The sequence below is a fragment of the Hibiscus syriacus genome, unplaced genomic scaffold, assembly GCF_006381635.1.
Source record: "Hibiscus syriacus cultivar Baekdansim isolate YM2019G1 unplaced genomic scaffold, ASM638163v2 tig00014370_pilon, whole genome shotgun sequence".
Lineage (NCBI taxonomy): Eukaryota > Viridiplantae > Streptophyta > Magnoliopsida > Malvales > Malvaceae > Hibiscus > Hibiscus syriacus.
The window spans coordinates 683,095-704,590 of NW_024062323.1; the positions used below are offsets into that span (position 1 = coordinate 683,095).

The 21,496-nt window shown below is 34.8% G+C and overlaps 3 protein-coding genes, 1 long non-coding RNA gene and 1 pseudogene across 6 annotated transcripts; 3 read left to right on the forward strand and 2 right to left on the reverse strand.

Moving 5' to 3' along the window:
- Nucleotides 1–177: 177 nt before the first annotated feature.
- Nucleotides 178–2,543, reverse strand: LOC120207212 (phosphomannomutase). Of its 3 annotated transcripts, none has more exons than XM_039206732.1 (12): nt 2,500–2,543; nt 2,132–2,221; nt 2,006–2,050; nt 1,864–1,930; nt 1,692–1,768; nt 1,507–1,542; nt 1,200–1,255; nt 986–1,085; nt 807–902; nt 622–711; nt 461–512; nt 178–351 (listed from the first exon to the last, which is right to left on the reverse strand). In XM_039206732.1, the coding sequence occupies exons 2-12, from the start codon at nt 2,198–2,200 to the stop codon at nt 293–295; spliced, it is 747 nt and encodes a 248-aa protein (XP_039062663.1). In that variant the 5' UTR covers nt 2,201–2,221; nt 2,500–2,543; the 3' UTR covers nt 178–292. The 3 variants fall into 3 exon arrangements, with proteins under 3 accessions (XP_039062663.1, XP_039062665.1, XP_039062662.1); XM_039206734.1 differs by lacking the exon at nt 2,500–2,543 and adding an exon at nt 2,352–2,467; XM_039206731.1 differs by lacking the exon at nt 2,500–2,543 and adding an exon at nt 2,380–2,418 and having other exon boundaries at nt 2,132–2,296.
- Nucleotides 2,544–4,793: 2,250 nt separating this feature from the next.
- On the reverse strand, nt 4,794–6,213 carry LOC120207211 (annotated as a pseudogene).
- A 7,055-nt stretch (nt 6,214–13,268) lies between these two features.
- On the forward strand, nt 13,269–13,764 carry LOC120207217. Its single transcript, XR_005524175.1, has 3 exons — nt 13,269–13,379; nt 13,473–13,601; nt 13,709–13,764. It is a non-coding gene; the product is annotated as an uncharacterized LOC120207217 (long non-coding RNA).
- A 196-nt stretch (nt 13,765–13,960) lies between these two features.
- On the forward strand, nt 13,961–15,302 carry LOC120207141 (transcription factor MYB3R-3-like). The gene is made up of 5 exons (XM_039206653.1): nt 13,961–14,013; nt 14,148–14,242; nt 14,349–14,452; nt 14,536–14,664; nt 14,735–15,302. Exons 1-5 carry the CDS (start codon nt 13,962–13,964, stop codon nt 15,300–15,302), a joined length of 948 nt encoding a protein of 315 aa, XP_039062584.1. The 5' UTR covers nt 13,961.
- Nucleotides 15,303–20,722: 5,420 nt separating this feature from the next.
- Nucleotides 20,723–21,354, forward strand: LOC120207160 (BON1-associated protein 2-like). Its single transcript, XM_039206669.1, has one exon. It carries the CDS (start codon nt 20,787–20,789, stop codon nt 21,324–21,326), a length of 540 nt encoding a protein of 179 aa, XP_039062600.1. The 5' UTR covers nt 20,723–20,786; the 3' UTR covers nt 21,327–21,354.
- Nucleotides 21,355–21,496: the final 142 nt, after the last annotated feature.

Here is a 21,496-nt window from a genome sequence, read left to right on the forward strand (position 1 = left end):
TTCTTTGGCTTCAATGTGGATGTATATGTATGTTATTTATGCACTAAAAGATATAAATTGCTGCAACCACAATATGGTAAAGGTCCAAAAGTGAATTTGATTTCCTCAAATTGTAGTAAAAGAATAATCGTGATACAGTAGTTTCTGCAAGTTCTGAATAAGCAACTGTCAACCAATTTGACATGAACTATATATAAAACTACGTACTTAAGCCAGCACCGCCTTGGCACTTATTTGCTCTATTAAAATACGCGGCACAAATTGATAACATCAAGAAGAAAAATGGTGTCGTTCAAGGGTTGCTTAGGAAGAGAGCTTTGCAATGCTGCACTGTATCATCAGGACTCGTGACTGCATGACCAAAACAAATATAATCTTATTCATGCTTCTCACAACATATTAAGTCGTTGAACATTGAAGATCTGTGTGTTAACTGTTCGGCCTTGAGATAGCAACTCACCTGTGTGTCCCACAGTTCTGTTTGATTCATAAATTTCATGATCATTCCCTCCCTGATCATTAAATTATCCAGGCACGGCCGTTAACGGTATCGAAGATAAAGGCTGAAGTAATTTATGAATCATATAGAATGGAGGACCAAAGAAGTGGAATGGAACCAACCTTGTATGTTTTGTCCCCAAAGAAGTGGATTTCTGGAAAATCTTCAAGATATCTCAAGCAGTATGTTTTGTCCCAGCCCTGGGGGAAAACCTATTACAAGCAAAACGAAGCAATAAATAACCGATGGATTCTTTCTACAGTCTTGTAATTTAAAACGTTTAATCATGAACGTGTGCATTACTCACATCAAAGCTTATTTGCCCTCCGATGGAGAACGTCAAGTTCAGGTGAGCAAACTTTTCTCGAAGCACATAAACCATTTTCGGGCGAATATTGTGAACCTGAAACCTCATGTATTTAGATTTGTTTAAGCGTATGCACCTATAAATACTGATTCCATATCCTTTAGATTTGTGTTTTATACCTTGTCATACTTCTCGAATTCATCCCTTTCTTCTTGGCTGCAGTTTCGTCCGATTGGAGATACATTGAGCATCCCACTTCGGAATTCTATGAATGTACCCCTAAACCGAAGAAAAACAATAAAGAGGTTGCGTCATTCATCTCGGACGATTAGAAGAATAAATAGAGTTGTGCTAGAGTTTGAAGTATAAACTCCATTCTTTAAGTTTTATTACCTTTTTATTGGGATATCCAAGTCAGCAATATAATGCAGCGTGAAGTTTATAAATTCCTGCACAATCATTTGCAATGAATGAACAAATAGCATACAACATGTAGCTCACTGCACTAAACTATTACTGCCTATCATTCAACCAACACTTAAAATATGTTCAAATTAGATATTGTACTTTAGATATACAAGCAGCAAACGAACATCAATTGAGTCGCAACGATATTATAAATCGACCTTTTTCTTAATGCAATCTATTTTAGATGTCAAGTGGTAGAGCCATCATATCTAAGAGGGAAAACGAATCTAACCTTCAGCTTCTCTTCTCCAAGAAATGACTTCAAGCTCTGGAAAAAGGGAACGGAGACTGAGTTAAAGCAATGCAGATCAACTTAAAGGAACCAAAAGGGAAAAACTTATCACCGGCTCTTAAATTTACATGCCATGAAAACATGGCGTTGGACAAATAGAAAATGCAAGCTACGAGTAACAATACCTGGGTGCCAATGAGTTTCCCATCTTTATGAGCAACAAGCCCATTTTCAGAAAACACATAATCATAGTCATTAATGACTGCACTTTCAGCAAATGCAAACTATGGTTAATGATCAATCATAGGCATTAAAGGAACAATGAAAACAACATGTGAAAAGCTAATAGAAGCAAACCTGATTGCCCAAGTTGCTCAGATATCTTACTAAGGTCAGATCCACCCACTACTCCAACAGTAACAACCTTCAATCGAAAGAGTAAGTTTGACAACAGATTTAACAAAAGAGAACCAAAAATGTCATCATGAAAATCAAATACCTCTCTCAGTTCCTTCATGAACTCAAGCATTTCAGGGGTAGCCGTCTATACCATTTAAATGAATGTCAGGTTCACTTAAATTCAAAAACCCAGAAATCAAAAGGCATATCACTAAGATTTATATACCTTTCTCGGAGCTGTAAGAGTTCCATCAACATCAAACAAAGCAATCAACCCATGTTTCCTCAGAGCCATTGAAGTCTACTTATATCGCTTCTGCTATCAAAATTGCAATGCTTTTAGTAAAAAATAAATCGAACCCGAATCAAAAGATGAAGTTTTGAGATAATGGGGGCGGAAATTCAGAATCGGAGAAGAGGTGGGAGGATGATATGAAAATTGTGACCTTTGAATCTTTGATGAAGTTTGGGAAAATGGGTTGAGACAGTGTACGAGTGTTTTCGAAAAAGTAGAGGGAATGAATTTAAAGGCAGAGCTTTAATGAAAGGAACTCAGGGGATTAAATAATTAGTGTTGAGGTACTGTGAGTTTCCCCTTTAGATGAGATATGGTGTTTGAGATTACTTATTATCAAAGTGAAATCCACTTGCAACCCCATAGCAACGTGCTTTTTTATTTATATATTAAGCGTAAATTTCAAATTTGGTAACTAAACTTTCATATGACTCATATTTTATTCACTGTACTTTCAAAATTTTCAATTTGCTCACTCAACTTTATAGATTGAGTTTTTTTGGGGTCAATATGTCGTTAAACTTCTCACACCATTATGATGTGGCTTAGAGAAATGGTTTTTTAATTGGTGCAAGCCAAGTGAGCCATGGTTAGAAAAACGGATAATCGGGGTGGTCGAAAAACTGCATCGGGTTTAAGTTTGACGACTTTTTTGGCGTCAGATATGCAGCAAAACAGTCTAAAACAAACGAAAAACGACTGACTACGGAAGCAGCGACGTTGAAAGGGCAAATCGATTGGGTTTTTATCGAAAAGAAGATATGACTTCAACAGTGGCGGCAGTGAGACGAACAAATGGTCGGGGTGACCGAAAATCGATGGAAAACTTTGGTTTCCCGACGAACCTTCGACGATTTCTCTACGATGAACGGCGGGGAGCCTTAATGATCGGCCACCAGGGTTTTGGTTGCAGTGGACTGACGCTCACATCGATACTGGAAGTGACAGTCACCATCCAACGAAGACTGAGATCAACGACGGGTCATCGAACGTTTTCCTATGATTTTACGAATGAACGGTGGACTTTCATCAACGATGAAGGACAGGGCTTCGATTGGGTGGCGACACCGATGTTATTGGATGTGGCGGTGCGAGCCACCGTTGGTCAGAGATGGGTTCGACGATGAGGACAGAGGTGGACGATCGTTGATGATGAGAAGTTTAACGACAAAGTGAGCAAATTGAAAATTTTAAAAGTATGATGAGTAAAATAGGAATCATATGAAAGCTCAGTTATCAAATTTGTAATTTACCCTTTATTTTTTTTGACCTGTCGTAACATCCGTGGCTTTTAGTGATTAAAAAACTATTTCTCTAAACCACGTTATAAGTGCGTGAGAAATTTAACAGCAGAGTGACAAAAAAAACTCAATATATAAAGTTGAGTGAGCAAATTGAAAATTTTGAAAGTACAGTGAGTAAAATAGGAATCATATGAAAATTCAGTTATCAAATTTGTAATTTACACTTAAGTTAAAGTGATTATAAATCATCATTTGTTCTACGTACTCTCAATCATTTGACAATGAATGTGTTCAATTATCCTACTGCATTCGTTAGTGTTCAAACCCGTGACCTCTAAAAACAATAATGATTCTTTTAGCCACGGAGGCAAGTTGTTTTGTGCTTTGTTTATGTTTTTATCTACAAGTGATAAAGATATTGAAATAATATATTACCGGTTTTAAAGTTTAAATTTAACATTATTAGAACGAATAACCATAGATATATATTATAGAATCAAATATAAAAAAATACTAGCATATTTCCAAGGTAGAAATAAGCCAAAAAATAATAACATTAGCATATTTCCAACGTATGCGGTGGAGGAACCAACCAAATTTGGCAATTAATGGGTGTGCGATGAAGAAGAGAACAGCGAGGAAGGCGAATAATTTTTGTTTCCATATGAAAGGAAATTTCCCACTATCACCATTTGACGGTGAAAATACCTGCTGACTCCCTCTGTTTTAAGGGTTTATTCAAAATTAGTCCCTCTACCGATAAACGGCCAAGTTAATAAAAATAAGGGTAAAGTACAAATAGTCCCCTGACTATAGGATATTACTTTATTAAGTTCATTGATTATATAAAGTTAAAAATGGTCATATGACTATAGAATGTTGTTTTCTTAAGTCCCTCGACTATTAAAAGTTATAAAATGATCACCCAACTATTCATTATGTTTTAAACTCGTCATTTTCCATTAAAAGTTGGCGGTTGTCTCAGCTGGACGTTAATATGATGACTGAGAATGATAATTGTTTGAGATTTTAGGATCAGATTTTATAATGACACATCCAGTAGGTTAACATTCAGCTCAGAACACCATCATATTTTGCAGAAAATGGTGAATTTGGAACATAATAAATAGTTGAGTGACCCTTTTGTAACTTTTAATAGTCGAGAGACTTAACAAAGTAACACTCTATATTTGGAGGATCAGTTTGTAACTTTTAATAGTCGAAGAACTTAATAAAATAATACCCAATAGTTGGGGGACCATTTGTGTACTTTACCCCAAAAATAAAGAAAAAGGATGAAAAAATTAATAAAATGGATTCATTTTGACAATGCCTTTTATTAGATTGAGAGTCATAGATGTTTAATACAGAAGGTATAAACCATATATTTTCACAAGGTCAATATGATCAAAATTCTGAGTGTTCCATCCTAACAAAGAAGTGGGCAGTAGGGCCATTATTGGGCAACAAAGCCAGCCTCACACCACTCTCGGCGCCCTCTTCAACAGGCAACAGACCTGTGTTATAGTTTATGTCTGTTTGACATTACCAGGGCAGACACAGTTGATTTGGAAACCGGGGTGTTTTTTTGCCAGTGTCCTTGTGTAGGCGTTCATGGCCACTTTCGAGACCGAATATGTCGCCAAAAGAGTAGGCCAGCCCTTGGCTTGTAATGAACCTTCCTTGAAGTTATTCGTAAATATTCTCAACACTTGATCCACTTTGTCTTCTGTAAGGTTCTCAGCATCCCCCATGACAGCTTTATCCCATTCATTTGATATATTCTGAAACATAACACAAGTTTGTTGCCTGTCTCTGTTAGAAACACTAATCAAAGCTGTAATGATTATGGTTATCTCCGTTAAGTATATGTTTACCTATAACTGTTCCATTGAAGCAGAGATGTTTATAATTCTCAACGAATCAGATAACTGAAGGGGGAGGAGTGTTTCATACATTCTCATGACTCCATAATGATTTGTTTTTGGGCATTCTTCAGATGACTCGTTTGTTTCGATCAATATTTCACTCCAGTTGATTGCAGCAAAAGGCTGGATCAAGTGACAAGAAATTTAATGTTTTGTTTGATGCAACACATTATTTTCCCCGAATGATGACCAATGAAATCATAGTAAAGATTACCTTGCCAAGAACAGCAGCTTTCACACATCTTCATCTGCTGAAACTCCAGATATTCCAACATTATTCACCTACAAAGATTATGGATCGAGTCGGTTCAGGTTTTAAAATTCCCGAATCATTTTGAATTGATCGGATCGGTTTTTCAGATTCCAGTCAAAATGAAGTGTATATTATATGAATTACCAAGATATCAAGCCTACCAAATTGGGTCTTTATGAAATCTGCCAAACTAGAAACACTTGCAGGGACTGTGACATCCAGTTGATGAAACATTACAGCTTCAGACAGACAAAGCTGGTTCAATTTCTCGAAGGCTTCGAGCAGTTAACACCACCGTCATGCCCTTAGAAGCCAACTGCCTGCATAGTTCAAATCCGATCCCCCTGTTTGCACCCGTAACCACTGCATACCTGGAAAAGAAAGTGGAAAACAATGGGTATTAGGTTATTTATGCTCAGTTGCAAAATTAAAAATATATATCTATATATGTATATGTAGATGTTGATGTATATGTACTTCTTTGTTGACTGATCTTCCATTTGTACTGAAACTGGAAATGGATCTGAAAACTTTGAGGTGAAGGTGAGAACTGATAAATGATGAACTTGAAAGTTTCTATGGTTTGATTGACTTGGGATTAGCTTCCTAACCTCTTTTTTTAAGTACCCTTTGGAATCTTTTTCATTTGTTTAGCCATGTGTTGTTTGATAAATTAGTAAATAATTAATGCATCAGGGTTGATTAAGAAGTCTAGATTATTTAAGTAGAGAGAGGTGAGTTCAATGGGCCAGCTTGTTGATCTCTTTTAGGACCTTGTCTGCTAGGAACAACCAGCAGCAGCATGGAGTTGCTTTGTGGTTTTGCTCGAGACATTAACCCAGATTTGCAAATAAGTATTCCATCAACAATTTACATTTACAGATCAGAACTGTTGCTGAGAGCTTTGCAATTAAAGATCATGTGCAACGTTCATGGAGTTAACCCCAAGTTCATTGAGGTAGGCAAGAAAAGTTTTGAGCAACAACAGAGCTGTAACCAAGCCTTCACCAAAGGGGGTTACTACATTGGGAAGCTGGCCTTGGAACAAAGGCTATGGAGAACTACTTAAACATCTTCGTGATCACCAAAACCGAGCTAGCTGGTCTCGGTATGGCAATGGAGAGGACTTTGATCAAGTTAAGGAAGCCGAAACTGATGTTTGGAGTTCATCCAGGTCATGATCATGCCGATCCATTGTTCCACAAGCAAGCCGTCAAAGAAATTTGCATCAATATCTTTAAACCTGCAGAAGAATATGGAGGACACATCAGCACATGTTCATCACTCGGCTTTAGGATATGAAACAACTAGAAAAGCATTTGGTGTGATTCCGGGGAGCCTGCAGCCGGATGAAGAGCAATGTAAATAACTTGGTTTGGCCACTCCTATGGGGAGAGGAGGATACGAAAAACACTACTAGTTGAAACATTATTTGCAATTCAATGTAGGATGTATTGAAAAAAAAAACGCGGTAGGTTCGAAACTATCAGAAGGCGATAAGGGTGTTCATATTTTCCCTAACCAGTCGAGCAAGGTTGTGTTGATCATCTTCATATATTTCTGTATTCCTTTTGAACACATGAGTTCAGTTGCCATGAACACAAATCTGGCTGCTGACTATGTTGCATATCATTATATCAAGTTACAGAGAAATCTTAAAAATGCAATGCAAGTATGATAAATAAACCAGTAAAGATGAACCGACGTGACAACGCATTCGTTACATGATGTAGCAATGCCTAGTATATAACTAAATTTTTTTCTGTGTTACATCCCAAAATTGGGCTAAATTGAAGTGTCGATAAGTTTACTAGTCTATTTGGGGAACTATTTAAAAATATGGGGTTTTAGGTTGTAATTAATCCATAATTTTGGGGTTTGAATACCCAAAACATTTGCTTGCGGTTACCATTTGATATTTTGAAAAAAATACACCTTAGTCGATTCTCTCTCTATTTTCTTTCTCTTAACAAAACGTTTTTTATTTTTCTTCGATTCCTTGTTAACCGAGAGGAGGTGTTCGACATCTCTGGTACCATTGTGTTCGTCTTATCAACCTCGTTCGTCCGTGTCCATAGATTTCCGTTCACCATCGCCGTTTGCAATCGGTGAATTTTCGAATGTTTGAGTTTTGCTAAAAATCCCATCTCTCTCGATCTTTTTCGCAAATTGACCCCAGTAAGTGATTCCCCCTAGTTGGAATTATTTTTATGCAAATTTTGGTATTTTTCTGACCACCATAAAGTCCCCCACGCGCTCCTACTCGTCGTCATGCATGCGTGGAATTCGTCCGACAGTTTAGACCAGCTGAACCGATCACCCCTTCGACCGAACTGACTGGGCCAGTCACCAATCCGTTGATCGTTGACTTTAACTTTGACTGTTGACTTTGATAATTGAATTTGACCGTTGACTTTTTTCGAAACCATCTATCTTTATGTTTTTCGACGTCCTGAGTCCATTTTTGCAGTTCATTTGGCCAAATTCTGATCCTAAAATCCATGTTTTGCATCATTTATTGCTTAAAGTCATGATTTAATTAAGTAAATTGTGGGATTTTGGACTCACTTTTTTATATTGATTTTCGAATGTGATAATGCTTCTCAGCATCATTCACCAGTTGACCCTGATCGTTCTCGCTCAGCTCAATTCGATTATTCCCGTTTATCTCGAGATACACATAAGTATTATTTAGTGACTTTATAGTCTTTTATCATTTAGGATTATGGATTTTATGTTCATAAACTAGTACAATTTTAGGTTCCCATTCCGCATGACCTAGTACTATTAACGTGAGAAATGTAATGCCTGACCGATATGCATTTTTATCTTATAGGTGTGTCCTCTTGACATGTTCAATATATTTAACATGTTATGTTATATGTTGCTATCTGTAAATATGTTTGTGATATGATTATATATATATATATATACACGACATATCTGACTTCTGAATACTGAGACATCACCATTAATTTGCATGTTGATGCATTTATGATATCTGCATGGGATCCTCTATGGAGAGTATAATATTCATCTTGATTCTACATGAGATTTGTTCCCTTCTTGATTCTGCATGGGCTTAGTCCCCGTCTTGGTTCTGCATGAGATCTCTTTCCCCGTTCAGACATTTGTATGGAAAATCTTCCCGTTCTGACATCTGCATGGGATTAATTCCTCGTTCTCACATCTGCATGATATTATATCTCCCTCCTGTCTCTGTTTAAGATCTTCATATGAGGGCTAAATTCTCATTTTGATTTTGGTATTCAGCTTTCGATGTCTCCTTGTAAGGTAATGTGCATATTTTGTTGATTCAAAACAAAAGGTAAGATTGTGAATTTCTGTTGGGACATTCTGCTGGTAATGTATCTAAATTTTAATATTGGTCGATTATTATTTTGTTTATTATTTTATACTTGAAATTTTTCTGTGTTGTGGTATTACCTGATTAAATTTTAGAGGACACATTGAGCCTTGTAGCTCACTCTGTTTCTATATTTCTTTTTTAGATTATCCATATATAGGACCTATGGTCTCGATTATACACTATATGCATTTTAATATTTACTTTTCAGTCTTTTTAAAATGTGGCATGAGTTTATTTCTGATTTTATATTCGATAAACATTTTCAGAACGGCTTATTAAAAATTTTCGTTCTTGGTTCGTATATATGATCAATATGATTCAGTTGTAACTCCAAAGTTGGGTCTAGGGGGTTATATTAGTGGTATCAAAGTCCAAGTTTAAACTCTCAGACTGTGCAACCTGCTATAATTATGAAATTTTGTTTTAAACAAACTTGTAAAAAGATTTTTAGAAAAGTATGAAAAATGTTTTTGAAAAATCATGCCACAAGATTTTTCAAGTATTTTATAAAATTATCGAGACTTCGATGTCATTTTGTAAAGTTACTAATTATCTGTAATGATAGTTTAATATTTAAAATATATATATAGTCGTGAGCCTGGTTTGGATGTTTGATGTCGTTTAAACATATTAATTGGTTATTTTGGGTGTAAGGTTTGAACTCTTGCAATTAAGTCAAATAACAACACATGTTCTTAATTTTGTTTTAACACTCTTTAGTCCTCCTCAGTTATTTAAAAAATATGAATTTATTATCAATTTCCTCCTGAAAATAAGATGTGTTAATATCTGATTTTCAGCATTATGTTCAGTTTTATATGGGAAACTCTAACCGAAATACCTGTTACTAAGAGGTAAAATCTTTAACCATATGCTAAATATTCTTCCAAGCTCTCTCGATTATGAGTTTTGATAAAATTTCAGTTCTATGTGATAATATAAAAATATAAATGGATCCATGTAATAACTTTAACATGTTTGAGTTCTTATTCTGTTACATTGTAGTTTCTTATGTACAAGAATGATGAGCAATATTCTGTTTAATTTTTTATTCTACTAAAAATTTGTGTAAAGTTTGACTTTACAGAATGAAATATTATTTTGATATGAACCCTTTTGAATTCCTTCAAATCCTCTATAGATTAATTTTGATATCTACTAATAGCTTCCTCATTTGGTTAATAAATATGATATTTGTATCATTCTAATTCAATCTGACTTGGGGAAAGTGTTATGACATTATCATTCCTCTTCCTCATGAATTATTAACTCTATATGTGATATTCATTCATAAAACATGAGTATAGGTTCTGAAGTATTTTGAATGAGACTAGATATAAGAATTTCTCATGTATTGTCTATATTTGAAAACCAAAACGATGTTACATTTGTATTACTCTGATTCAGACTATCTTTAGGGGAGAGAGTTAATTTCGGGAATTACTCTAAAAGTATGAAAACTAGAATTCTATCTCTACCTAGTTTATTTCAACTCATACAGACTTCAAAATGGATTTGTGAATAAGTAACTGTAGATTTTATCAGTAGATTGCCTTTGACTCTATCAAAGTAAGATTCAGTTTGTGTTTTATCGATCATCTCGATAAGTCCGTTTATTTTATTCTTGTTCAAATTGGTTACATTTCTGGTAACTAATTGGGTTGTTTACTTTTGAGATTGTTCATTTTGGCGAGTTTTCCTTGTCTATAGTGACTGGGGTTTATGTCACAATTCAAAAGACTCTTCCTAAAGCTTTGTGTCTGCGATTGAAATTTCGATACCATTTATTATCCTCAAACTGGTGGGTTCTTGAACGGATTACTCATATACTGGAAGATATGCTGAAATGTCGTATTATAGTGTTCCGAGATGATTGAAGGTTTCATTTACCATTGATTAATGTTTACTCCTTGACATGAGATGCTGCTAGAGCTTGAGTGTGTTCGTGATTAATTATTACTAGCCCCTTATGTTGTTTTTGTTGAGATTAATGAACTAAGATCTTATTTCAGTTTAAAAAAACTATTCAAATGCTTATCTGTGAGGGTCAATTTATGAGAATAATATGAATACGACAGTTAAAATACTATAGAGTAATCGTAGTTTGTGAAGGTCATTTTAGAGACTCTAGTGTCTATGAGGATGTTAATTCCTTATCTTTTTCTGTCAGCTAAAATTTTGGGGTCGAACTTTTCTTAAGGGTGGAGAGTTATAACACCAAAAAATTGGGTTAAATTGAAGTGTTGGAAAGTTTACTAGTCTATTTGGGAAACTCTTAAAAAATATGGTTCTTTGTGTTATGATTAACCCATAAATTTTGGGGTTTGATAACCCAAAACATGCATTCATGGTTACTATTTGGTATTTTGAAAAGAAATGGGCACCTTATTCGGTTCTCTCTCTTAACAAAATGTTTTTGGTTTTTCTTCGATTCGTTGTTAATCAAGAGGAGATGTTCGACACCTCCAGTACCATTGCGTTCGTCTCATCGACCCCGTTCGTCTGGTGTCCTTGGATTTTCGTTCACCATCGCCGTTTGCAATCGGTGAAGTTTTGAATGTTCGAGTTTTGCTAAAAACACCATCTCCGTTGATCTTTTTCACAAACTAACCTCGGTAAATGATTCCCCGTAGTTGGAATTATTTTTCTTCAAATTTTGGTATTTTTTTGGCCACCGTAAAGTCCCCCACGCGTCGTCGTGCGCGAGTGGGATTCATCCGAAAATTTGGACCGACTGAACCAATCACCCTTTGGACCAAACCGGATGGGCCGATCACCGACCCGTTAATCCGAACCGTTTGATTGATCCGTTGACCGTTGACTTTGAATTTGAACATTGACTTTTTCTAAAACCACCTATTTTTATGTTTTTGACGTCCTGAGTCCATTTTAGTAGTTTGTTTGACCAAATTCTGACTCGAAAATCCTTGTTTTGCATCACTTATTGGTTAAAGTCATTATTTAATTAAGAAAATTGTGTGATTATGAACTCACTTTCTAATATTGATTCCTGAAGGTGATCACGCTTCTCAGCATCATTCACCAGTTCACCCTGACCGTTCTCGTTTAGCTCAGTTTGATTCTGCCCATTTGTCTCGAGATACGCATAAGTATTATTTAGTGACTTTATAGTCTTTTACCGTTTAGAATTATGGATTTTGTGTTCATAGACTAGTACTGTTTATATTCCATTATGTAGGGCCTAGTACTACTAACGTGGGAAACGTAAGGCCTGGCCGATTTGCATTTTTTCTCTTATAGATGTGTCCCCTTGACATGTTTGATATATTTAACGTGTTATGTTATATGTTGCTATATGTAAACATGTTTGTGATATGATTATATATATATTTATATATACGCGACATATCTGACTTATGAATACTGTGACATCACCATTAATTTGCATGTTGATGCATTTATGATATCTACATGAGATCCTCTATGGAGGGCATAATCCCCGTCTTGATTCTGCATGGGATTTATTCTCTGTCCTGATTCTGCATGGGCTTAGTCCCCATCTTGATTATGCATGGGATCTCATTCCCCGTTCTAACATTTGTATGGGATTAACTCCCCGTTTGACATCTGTATGGGGATAAATTTCTCTTTCTGACATATGTATGAGATTATATCTCTGTCCTGACTATGTCTTAGATCATAATATGAGGGCTAAATTTCCATTTTGACTTTGGTATTCAGTTTTCGATGTCTCTTTGTAAGGTAATGTGCATATTTTGTTGATTTGAAACGAAATGTAAGATTGTGAATTTCTATTGGGATATTCTGCTGGAAAAATATCTAATTTCTAACATTGGTTGATTATTATTTTGTTTATTATTTTGTACTTGAAATTTTTTCAGCTTTGCAGTATTACCTGATTAAATTTTAGAAGACACATTGAGCCTTGTAGCTCACTTTGTTTTTGTCTTTCTTTTTCAGATTATCCAGATATATGACCAGTTTGACTATCCGAAATATGGTCTCGATTATACATTGTATACGGTTTAATTTTTCTATTTTTAATAAATATATATATAGAGAGAGAGACATGTGTGGGGGGGGGGGGATTCATAAAATTTAAACTTAGAAATATAACTGGAATAATGTTGAATGAAGGGATGAACATGAAGTTTTTTATTTATTTTCCCGCTAAACTATGATTAAAAAAAAGAGAGGAAAAAAAGAAGAAGCAAACTTTTAGGACTCTGCTTCCTATCCTTCTGTAATTGTATTTATCTGCTCATCGCTTCATTTATTTTAATTTTTTTAAGAAAATAAAACTTTTGCAAGGAGACTAACAAAAGCCGAAGTGTTTGATTTTGTTTCTCTTTGAAAAGAAAACCCTTTTGACCACTAAAACACCATTGGAATTAAAACCTAAGTTCCAGTTCTGGATTAGGGTTTTTTAATAATAATAAAAAAGGATTTGTGCCTTTGCCTTGCTGGTTAAGGTTTGGTTAGGGTTTAGAAAAAGAAAAACCTTTTTGGGTAATGGTATATTTTAGAGTATGAAACAAGTCAAGGAGGAAGGTGATACTGATAATGCCACGAGCATTGCTGATACAACTGATAATGCAGTTCGAAAGACAGTCTCTGTTCAAGGGTTTTCTTTTATTTTTCTTCTTTTTAACTCTTTTCTATATCAATTATGAATCTGAGATATATATATATATATATATCTTTTAAATTAGGGTTCTACTGTTTGTTTAGGAGGATCTCAGGTCCCACTAGACGATCAACTAAGGGAGGCTGGACAGAGGAGGAGGTCAGTATTGAGTAGCTTCTTTTCAATAGATCATTGCCCCTGATTTTGTTATCTTAGATGGTATTTAAAATAAATAGTAGTACTCGTTATATTCACAACAGTGACATTGTTGATGCTTGAATTACAAGGTCTTTTTCTCATTATAAGAAATGCATATTTTGTTTAGTTTTCTTCTTTCCATTTGTTAAACAGGACAACATGTTGACCATTGCTGTCCAAAAGTTCAATGGAAAAAACTGGAAGAAGATAGGTACGTGTGTGCTGGTGTTTGAATGATTTTGGCCGTTGCTTTATGTTTCTAGAGTGGAATGAAGTGTGGCGGATCATAACCTCTTATTGTGTCCTGTTTCATCAACCATTGTTGACATCATTTGCTTATTTTAGCCGAGTTGGTTCCTCATAGAACAGATGTTCAGTGCCTACATCGATGGCAGAAGGTTCTTAATCCAGACCTCGTTAAAGGACCCTGGAGCAAGGAGGTGCTAATTGAACGATGTTGCTCCTCGCCTTTTTATTTATTTCAATTCGAGCCTGTCTAGGATCATATATGACAGCGCTTCATTCTTTGTCTGTTTGGTCTCTCAGGAAGATGATATTATCTTTGAGCTCGTGGAGAAGCAAGGGAAGAAGAAGTGGTCTGAAATAGCTAAAGATTTGCCAGGCCGCATCGGCAAGCAATGCCGAGAAAGGTCCCTGATCACTTGCTGATAACATATAGCTCTATTTGGTATTGTTTTCATACAGATAAAGTAAAAGCCAAGTGTTTATCCAGGTGGTGCAATCACTTGAATCCAGATATAAAGAAAAGTGCTTGGACCGAAGAGGAAGAGCTGATTCTTATCAGGGCACATGGAATGTATGGGAACCAGTGGGCGAAGATAGCGAAGCTTCTTCCTGGAAGGTATGTCCCGAGAACTATCCAGTGGATATCTGAAGAAACCAAGCAATCACCTTCGTTTTCAATATTACAGGACAGAAAATTCAATAAAGAATCTCTGGAACTGCTCCGTGAGGAAGAAAGTAGAGCTACTGGCAGCTTCTCAAATTAATGTAGGAAACCATGGAACAAGTATAGACTTCTATGCTGCAAATGATCTAATTAGACCGTCTTCTTCAAACGACCATGCACATGATCCGAGTACTCAAAACCACCAAGTCCATTCTTGTAATGCTCCAGAACCCGAAAACTGTAGTATCAGAGTTGGTTTCTTCAGCTATGAGTCGCTTCAGCGGAAGGATTTGAATACATACAGGACGACCGGTGAATCTCCCGATACAGATGGTTACGTCGGGACGGCATCGAGTCCGGCATCGATATTGAGAAATGCAGCCAAGGGTTTTAAAAACATACCATCAATCATTCGGAAAAGAAGCTCTCAAACAAGAACAAAATCTGGCAATGGCAACGCAAAGGAGCTTTTTCCATCTCCAACCAAGTCACCCAAACTCGACACCACAGATGCAGTAAGATCTGTAGAGAAAAACGTCGGATATGCATTCGATGGAATTGTGAGGGGATCATCTAGTAATATTGACTAGAATATCTGCTACAGATAATTCTTTAAGCACCAAATCCATTCGAGTGAAGCTAAAATTAAAAGGTCAGTTCCGAATTTTTCGTTAGCAGGAGTTCAGTTCTTAGTTATACTCGATGTTCATATTGAATTCGAGTAATATAAAATATGTTAAGAAAAAGTGTACTACTTTATTCAAATTCAATGGGAAAGAATTTAGAATATTTTGAATCCAATGTATTTCAATTTTAAAGATTTTTTTTATTTATATTCAAAGTTAATGATTAGTTATTTAATTATATTCGTTTGTTCATACATACCCAAAATATGAAATGGAATTTGTATGATAGATGTGTAACATATTCTACCGATGTTTGTTAATAATTAGGTAAAGTATATAAATAGTCTTCTAATTTTTAGGTCACTTGCATTTTGGTCACCCAACTTTTTAAACTTGCAATAAAGTCACCGGACTTTTAATTCGTTTTCATTTCTGTCCCTGTCGTTACCTCCGTTACCGTTAGTGGCAGGTAATGCCCGTTAACCTCTTCCTTCTTCTACTACCTTTGAAAACCCTAACTTCCAAAAAAATCAAAAACCCATTGAAAATCATAACCTCCACAAAATCAAAAACCCAAAAATCGTTTTGAACAGATCCTGGAAGCATTGACAACGCCTAGATATTGTGAAAGTTTTTTCCATGGAAAGGATGGAAATGTTTGGGGATTCGAGGGTTGGGCATGATGGGTAGTTAGCAACTTTGGTGCCAAATCATGGTATTGTTTATTATCATCCAATTATTGCAAATCAACCTTTTCTTCAACATGTTGCAGAATCAACGGCATGAACAAGGAGATTCTAGCAGACCACCAAAAGAATGATATTCATACAATAGATTTACATCTCATATCTTGGGGAGTATCAGATTTGTATGTCAAATTTAAAGTTAAATTTAAATGAGGACAAGACAGGTAAAGGATAAGACACTTCAATTGTTTATTCGGACATCATTCCATGACACCATGTTTTAATAGAATTTGTAAATCCAAATTCTAGACCAAAATACAATACTGTATAGAGAAGAACAGTATGATAACATTGCAACAGGTGGAGAAGCAACAGGGATTGCTCCAATTCTTCATTCAATGGATAAAATGAAAATCAATGATGAGCATGACACGGGAAGAGAGCAAAACTTACCTTCTGCAACTCAACCTAAATCATCCGACTTACCCTTCTCGACCGGAACCCATGACCAATTCTTACCTGAGCCAACTCGACCATTACGCACTCTTCCAACTCCCGAAGAGCATACATATAGCGTCGACAAACCGGGACAATTACACAGAGAAAAATTCATCTGCAACCTCTGCTGATGTAGATACAGTGGTGTCAGCCAAGAACATTGTTGCTTCAAAGTTCAAAGCTTGGGTACGACAAAAAATATCAGGCTCAATCTCAGAGTCCAAATAAATCACGTGAAGGTCAAAACACAACTAAAGCATGGTGGGTAGTTAGCAACTTTGGTGCCAAAGGTCTGTTAATTGTACCTTAGACGGAAGTAGACCTGTGGAGTGGCGTTATCGTGTGCAAATCCGGCCAGAGGGTAGCGGTGGATACTGGATACTCGCCTTTTAGGCTGAAGGACTTGAGTATTGGTTGTTGGAGGTTTGATGGCAATGGAAGAACGCCTTGGTTTCAAAAGGTTTTTTCTGTTTGTCATCGCGGTTTCGGAGTGGTTTTCTTTGTCGTTTGACGCTACCATCAACATTCTCGATGTCTTTCTAATGGTTTCGACTGTATTTTTAACAGTTTTATCCTTTTTTTTTATGGTTCATTTTATTAAAATTTTAATTTTTTTTTTTGAATAATTACTTATTTTATTTATGGTATTTACTTTAAAAAATTTTGTGCACATCCTAAAATATGAGTTTTCTTCGATAAATTACTTATTTTACGTATAATGTTTATCCTAAAATTTTATTTATACTCGTCTTATTTAAAAAATTTATATTGTTAATATATATATATATATATATATATGCGCGCGCGCGCTCACCTGAAAATTATTTTTGATCCTCCATCGGTGATAAAGGTGGCATTACTAGAAGCAGTACTTAATAAAAAGAAAACAAATTTGATAAAATGAAAGTGCAAATCACGTTGGTTTGAGGGACCGTGTTTCAGCAGTAACGCCGGGTTTTCCATCATGACCCACCGGGCACTCTCGACCAATTGATTTTCAAAATCTAATGATTTTTAAAATTATTTATTCGAATTAATTTTATGATAGTTAATTAAAATTGAACATTTTTTATAAAATGAATTTGATTTTAGATTAATAAAATTGATTTTTCAAAACTAAGATAAAAATTGACAAGTTTCCTTCCCAAGTTACTAAGATTATAATATTCTAATTCTTACTTTGATTTTATTATTCTTAAGCCTTATTAAAGGAAGTGTGACCGCTGGCCTTTGCTTACCAAGTTTTTATTTTTGTTACGCTCCAATTTTAATTTGAGTTTGGTTCTTATATTACTTCTTTTACCAGAAATATTTTTTTATTAATTTAGGACAAATATAAGATAGTATTTATTAAAAAATGACTCTCAAACATTTAACGCTAAACGCTACATCCCATGCATTCTTTTTTTTTTAAAGGAATGATGTTATTATTTCATTGATTTAAACCCACGTCAAAAGCATCAGTCTCGTTAAAAAACCTCTCTGATTCTATTGGAGGAAAAAGAGTGTACATGATTTTGACCGATATAAACTAAACCATAACACCAGCAATCCTTTAAAACCCCAGGCATTTCTAGTGCTTGAACCAGAGAAATCAATGAATAACAACAATTCATTTATTCACTGAGATAACTTGGTTCATGTTCGAAAATAATTTATAAATATAAATAAATGAGAAAAATCAAACTACCTCAGTGGTTAATAAATTATTATTATCTCTTCAAGTTATGAGTTAGAAACATCGCGTATACATAAATATGAATGTTATTGTTAAATGATTAATAATCTTTGAACATGTATTATCTTCTATTCATCACAAATTTATCAATATATATACATAAACAAATGAGAACGTGGGATCTTCCAAGTATTAATAAATAATTAAAAGCGACTTATATATACAAACACACATGTATTTCCCTGTCAATTTACCTTGAATAAAAAAAATTAGAAAGAAAGGAGACAAAAGGAAAATTCAAACAAGAGACGTGTCATTAGTATAAATGTGAACTGGAATTGGTTTCTGTTCCAATTGAATCCAATGGTTGAAAACATTGTTTATTTGCGTTTTTCTCCTTGAATTTCCTTCCCCCCAAAAAAAAATCTTTAATGCGTAAAATTTACTTTTTAAATATATATTTATAAGTATAAAATAAAAGTGTGAGTGTTAATAGAGAAAATTCCATCTACTCTTAATCCAAATCTTGAATTCGAATATTTTAATCTCAGCCGCAGCAATTTCATAATTTAAAATAAGGTTCAAGGATAAGAAGCTTTGTCTTCGACATTATTAAATATTAAAAGAAAAATTGAAGGATTAAATAGTAAATTAATCGTTGATTTACGGCGACGGTGGCCAACTGGCTATAGAATATGAGACTCGACAGCGTCACGGCCAAAAAATTGAATATCTCCAACCATGCCACGCTCCCATGCTTATCATTAATATGTGGGTTAATTTCACCAAACATCCTCAAATTATGAAAGATTTTAAATTTGTTTTAAACTTTAAAATATTCTGATTGAATTGGTATAGTATTAATTAGATCCTTTTATTAGATATAAATATGGATTTGAATATTAAATAACAACTCGAATCTACATAAACCATGTTTAAAACCAATTTTTAATACATGTCTACTTATTATATAGAGAGATGGTTTTTTTGGATTAATATAAAAATAAGTGCTTAAATTATATTCAAAATTAATCTTTGGTGCTTAAAGAATTTTTGTTAAAAATAGATACCTAAGTTCTCTCCGTTATATTTTAGGTGCTTACCATTAAAAAATGATTAAGCGACACATGTCACTTCCAGATTTTTTAAAAAATATTTTTTAAAAATCTAGACATGACACGTGTCACTTAACGGTTTTTTTAACGGTAGACACCTAAAATAACGGATAAAACTTTAGATACCTATTTTAACGAAAAATTATTTAGGTACTAAAATATTTTTCGAAATATTTGTTAGTCACTTATTTCTATATTAAGCCTTTAATTGATATAGTTGTAAGTTTAGCCATTGATACTAACGAGGAGCATAGGTAGAATGCATTGGTCGATTTTAGATAATTTCTTTCATTTTCTTTATGAAAAACGACCAATGTATTCTACCTATGCTCCTCGTTAGTATCAATGGCTAAACTTACAACTATATCAATTAAAGGATTAATATAGAAATAAGTGATTAAATTATGTCTAAAAAAATTGGTGTCTAAAATTTTTTTGTTAAAAATATGTATCTAATGTTTCCAACGTTACACTTTTAGGTACCTGAACATTAACCGCAGTTAAAAATCCCCATTAAGTGACATGTGTAATGTTCTGATAATTTTGAGAATTTATTTAAAAAATTAAAAATATTTTTATTAAAAAATAAATATATTATTTTTAAAAAATAGTCCCCTTCCCCTCGTCTCCCTTCCCCCTTCCTTCTTCCTTCTTCCTCGACGCCACCGACAACAACTTCGTCGGTGCCTCGCGACTCCAACCTCTACTAGCAATGACCCAAATCGATCGTCGATCGTCACAAAACAAGAAAAATCGTTAGTTAATTCACCGTCGAATTATTCTCCAGCCAGTCGTGACCATCATTGCTTCCATCAGTGAAAGCACCGTCTCACGCTAAGAAAAATCCAACCGTCCCTTCATCGATTAACATTGTCGTTTTCCGTGGAGGATGCCGCCATAGCTTGGTTGAAAACCCACATGTTTATTTTATAATTTTAGAAAATTTTGGGTTTTTTATAAATAAATTAAGTTTTGTTATTTTTTAAAAAAATAATATTTTATTTATAAAAATTAAAAATATAATGGTAGTCACCTAAAATTAAAAAAACATATTTTAGCGAAAAAGTATTTAAGCACTAAAATATTTTCGAGACATAGTTTAGACACTTATTTTGTATTAAGCTTTAACTAAACTGTATTGATATTTGAAGATTTATTTAAGAACGTTTGGAAGTTGAAGGACTAATATATAATCCAAGATATTGTTTGGGGATGGTTGAATGAGTTAGCCATTATTATACATACATTGGATAATTTAAAGCTTATTATATTTTATAGTCTGAATTAGGTGTAAAATATTGAAAGTCTAGCGTGAACACCCTATCTTCTTCCACTGCCTTTCTCATCAACTTCCTTTACGTGTGTTTATATATATAACTCTTTGTAACGATCCTTTCGTCCCATCGGCCGTCGCCTCTCGAATTTCTATTTTACTTGGAATCGTTCTTTCATTCCTCATTTATTCGTTGCAATGGAGACCAAGTCTCGAACTCTGGAGATCACGATATTATCAGCAGAAGACCTTAGGATCGGCAACAAACCGGTCAAGAAGAACGCATTCGTTGTCGTTTCGGTCGATTCTTTCAACAACAAGGCGACGAAGATCAATAGAGACGGCGGGAGCTACCCTTCGTGGAACGACAAGCTGGTGATGGACATGCCGATGCAAACAGTCTTCATTACCTTACAAGTCAAATGTTGCAAGGGCTCTTCGGGAGGGGAAAAAACCGTGGGGTTTGCTAGAATTCCGGTGACGGATTTCGTCGGAGGGTATTCGCCGGTGAATTGCTTGCAGTATTTGAGTTATCGGTTGAGGGATCCCAAGGGGCTGAAGAATGGTATTATTAACGTTTGTTTGAGATTAAAAGGGGCTTTACGCGATTGTTCTTCCCAGGCTGCTTCGGCCGGTGGTATTGGGCTGGGAATTCCCATTGATAGTCGAAGAGATCTTGGAGTGGTTACTGGGATTCCAATTTGGAGTGGCTATCCAGCTAATTCTTTGGTTAGGTAGATTTGGTTTTGGAGTCATCAAATTGAACCCAATTTTGTACAAAAATACATACATTTTATACCTATGGATGTTCTTTTCCTACTTCCGTTTGAGATTATCTCTAGTGTGCCTTAGACACAACAACAACAAAACTCAATTCCCATATGTATGGGGTAAGGGGAGGTAGGGTA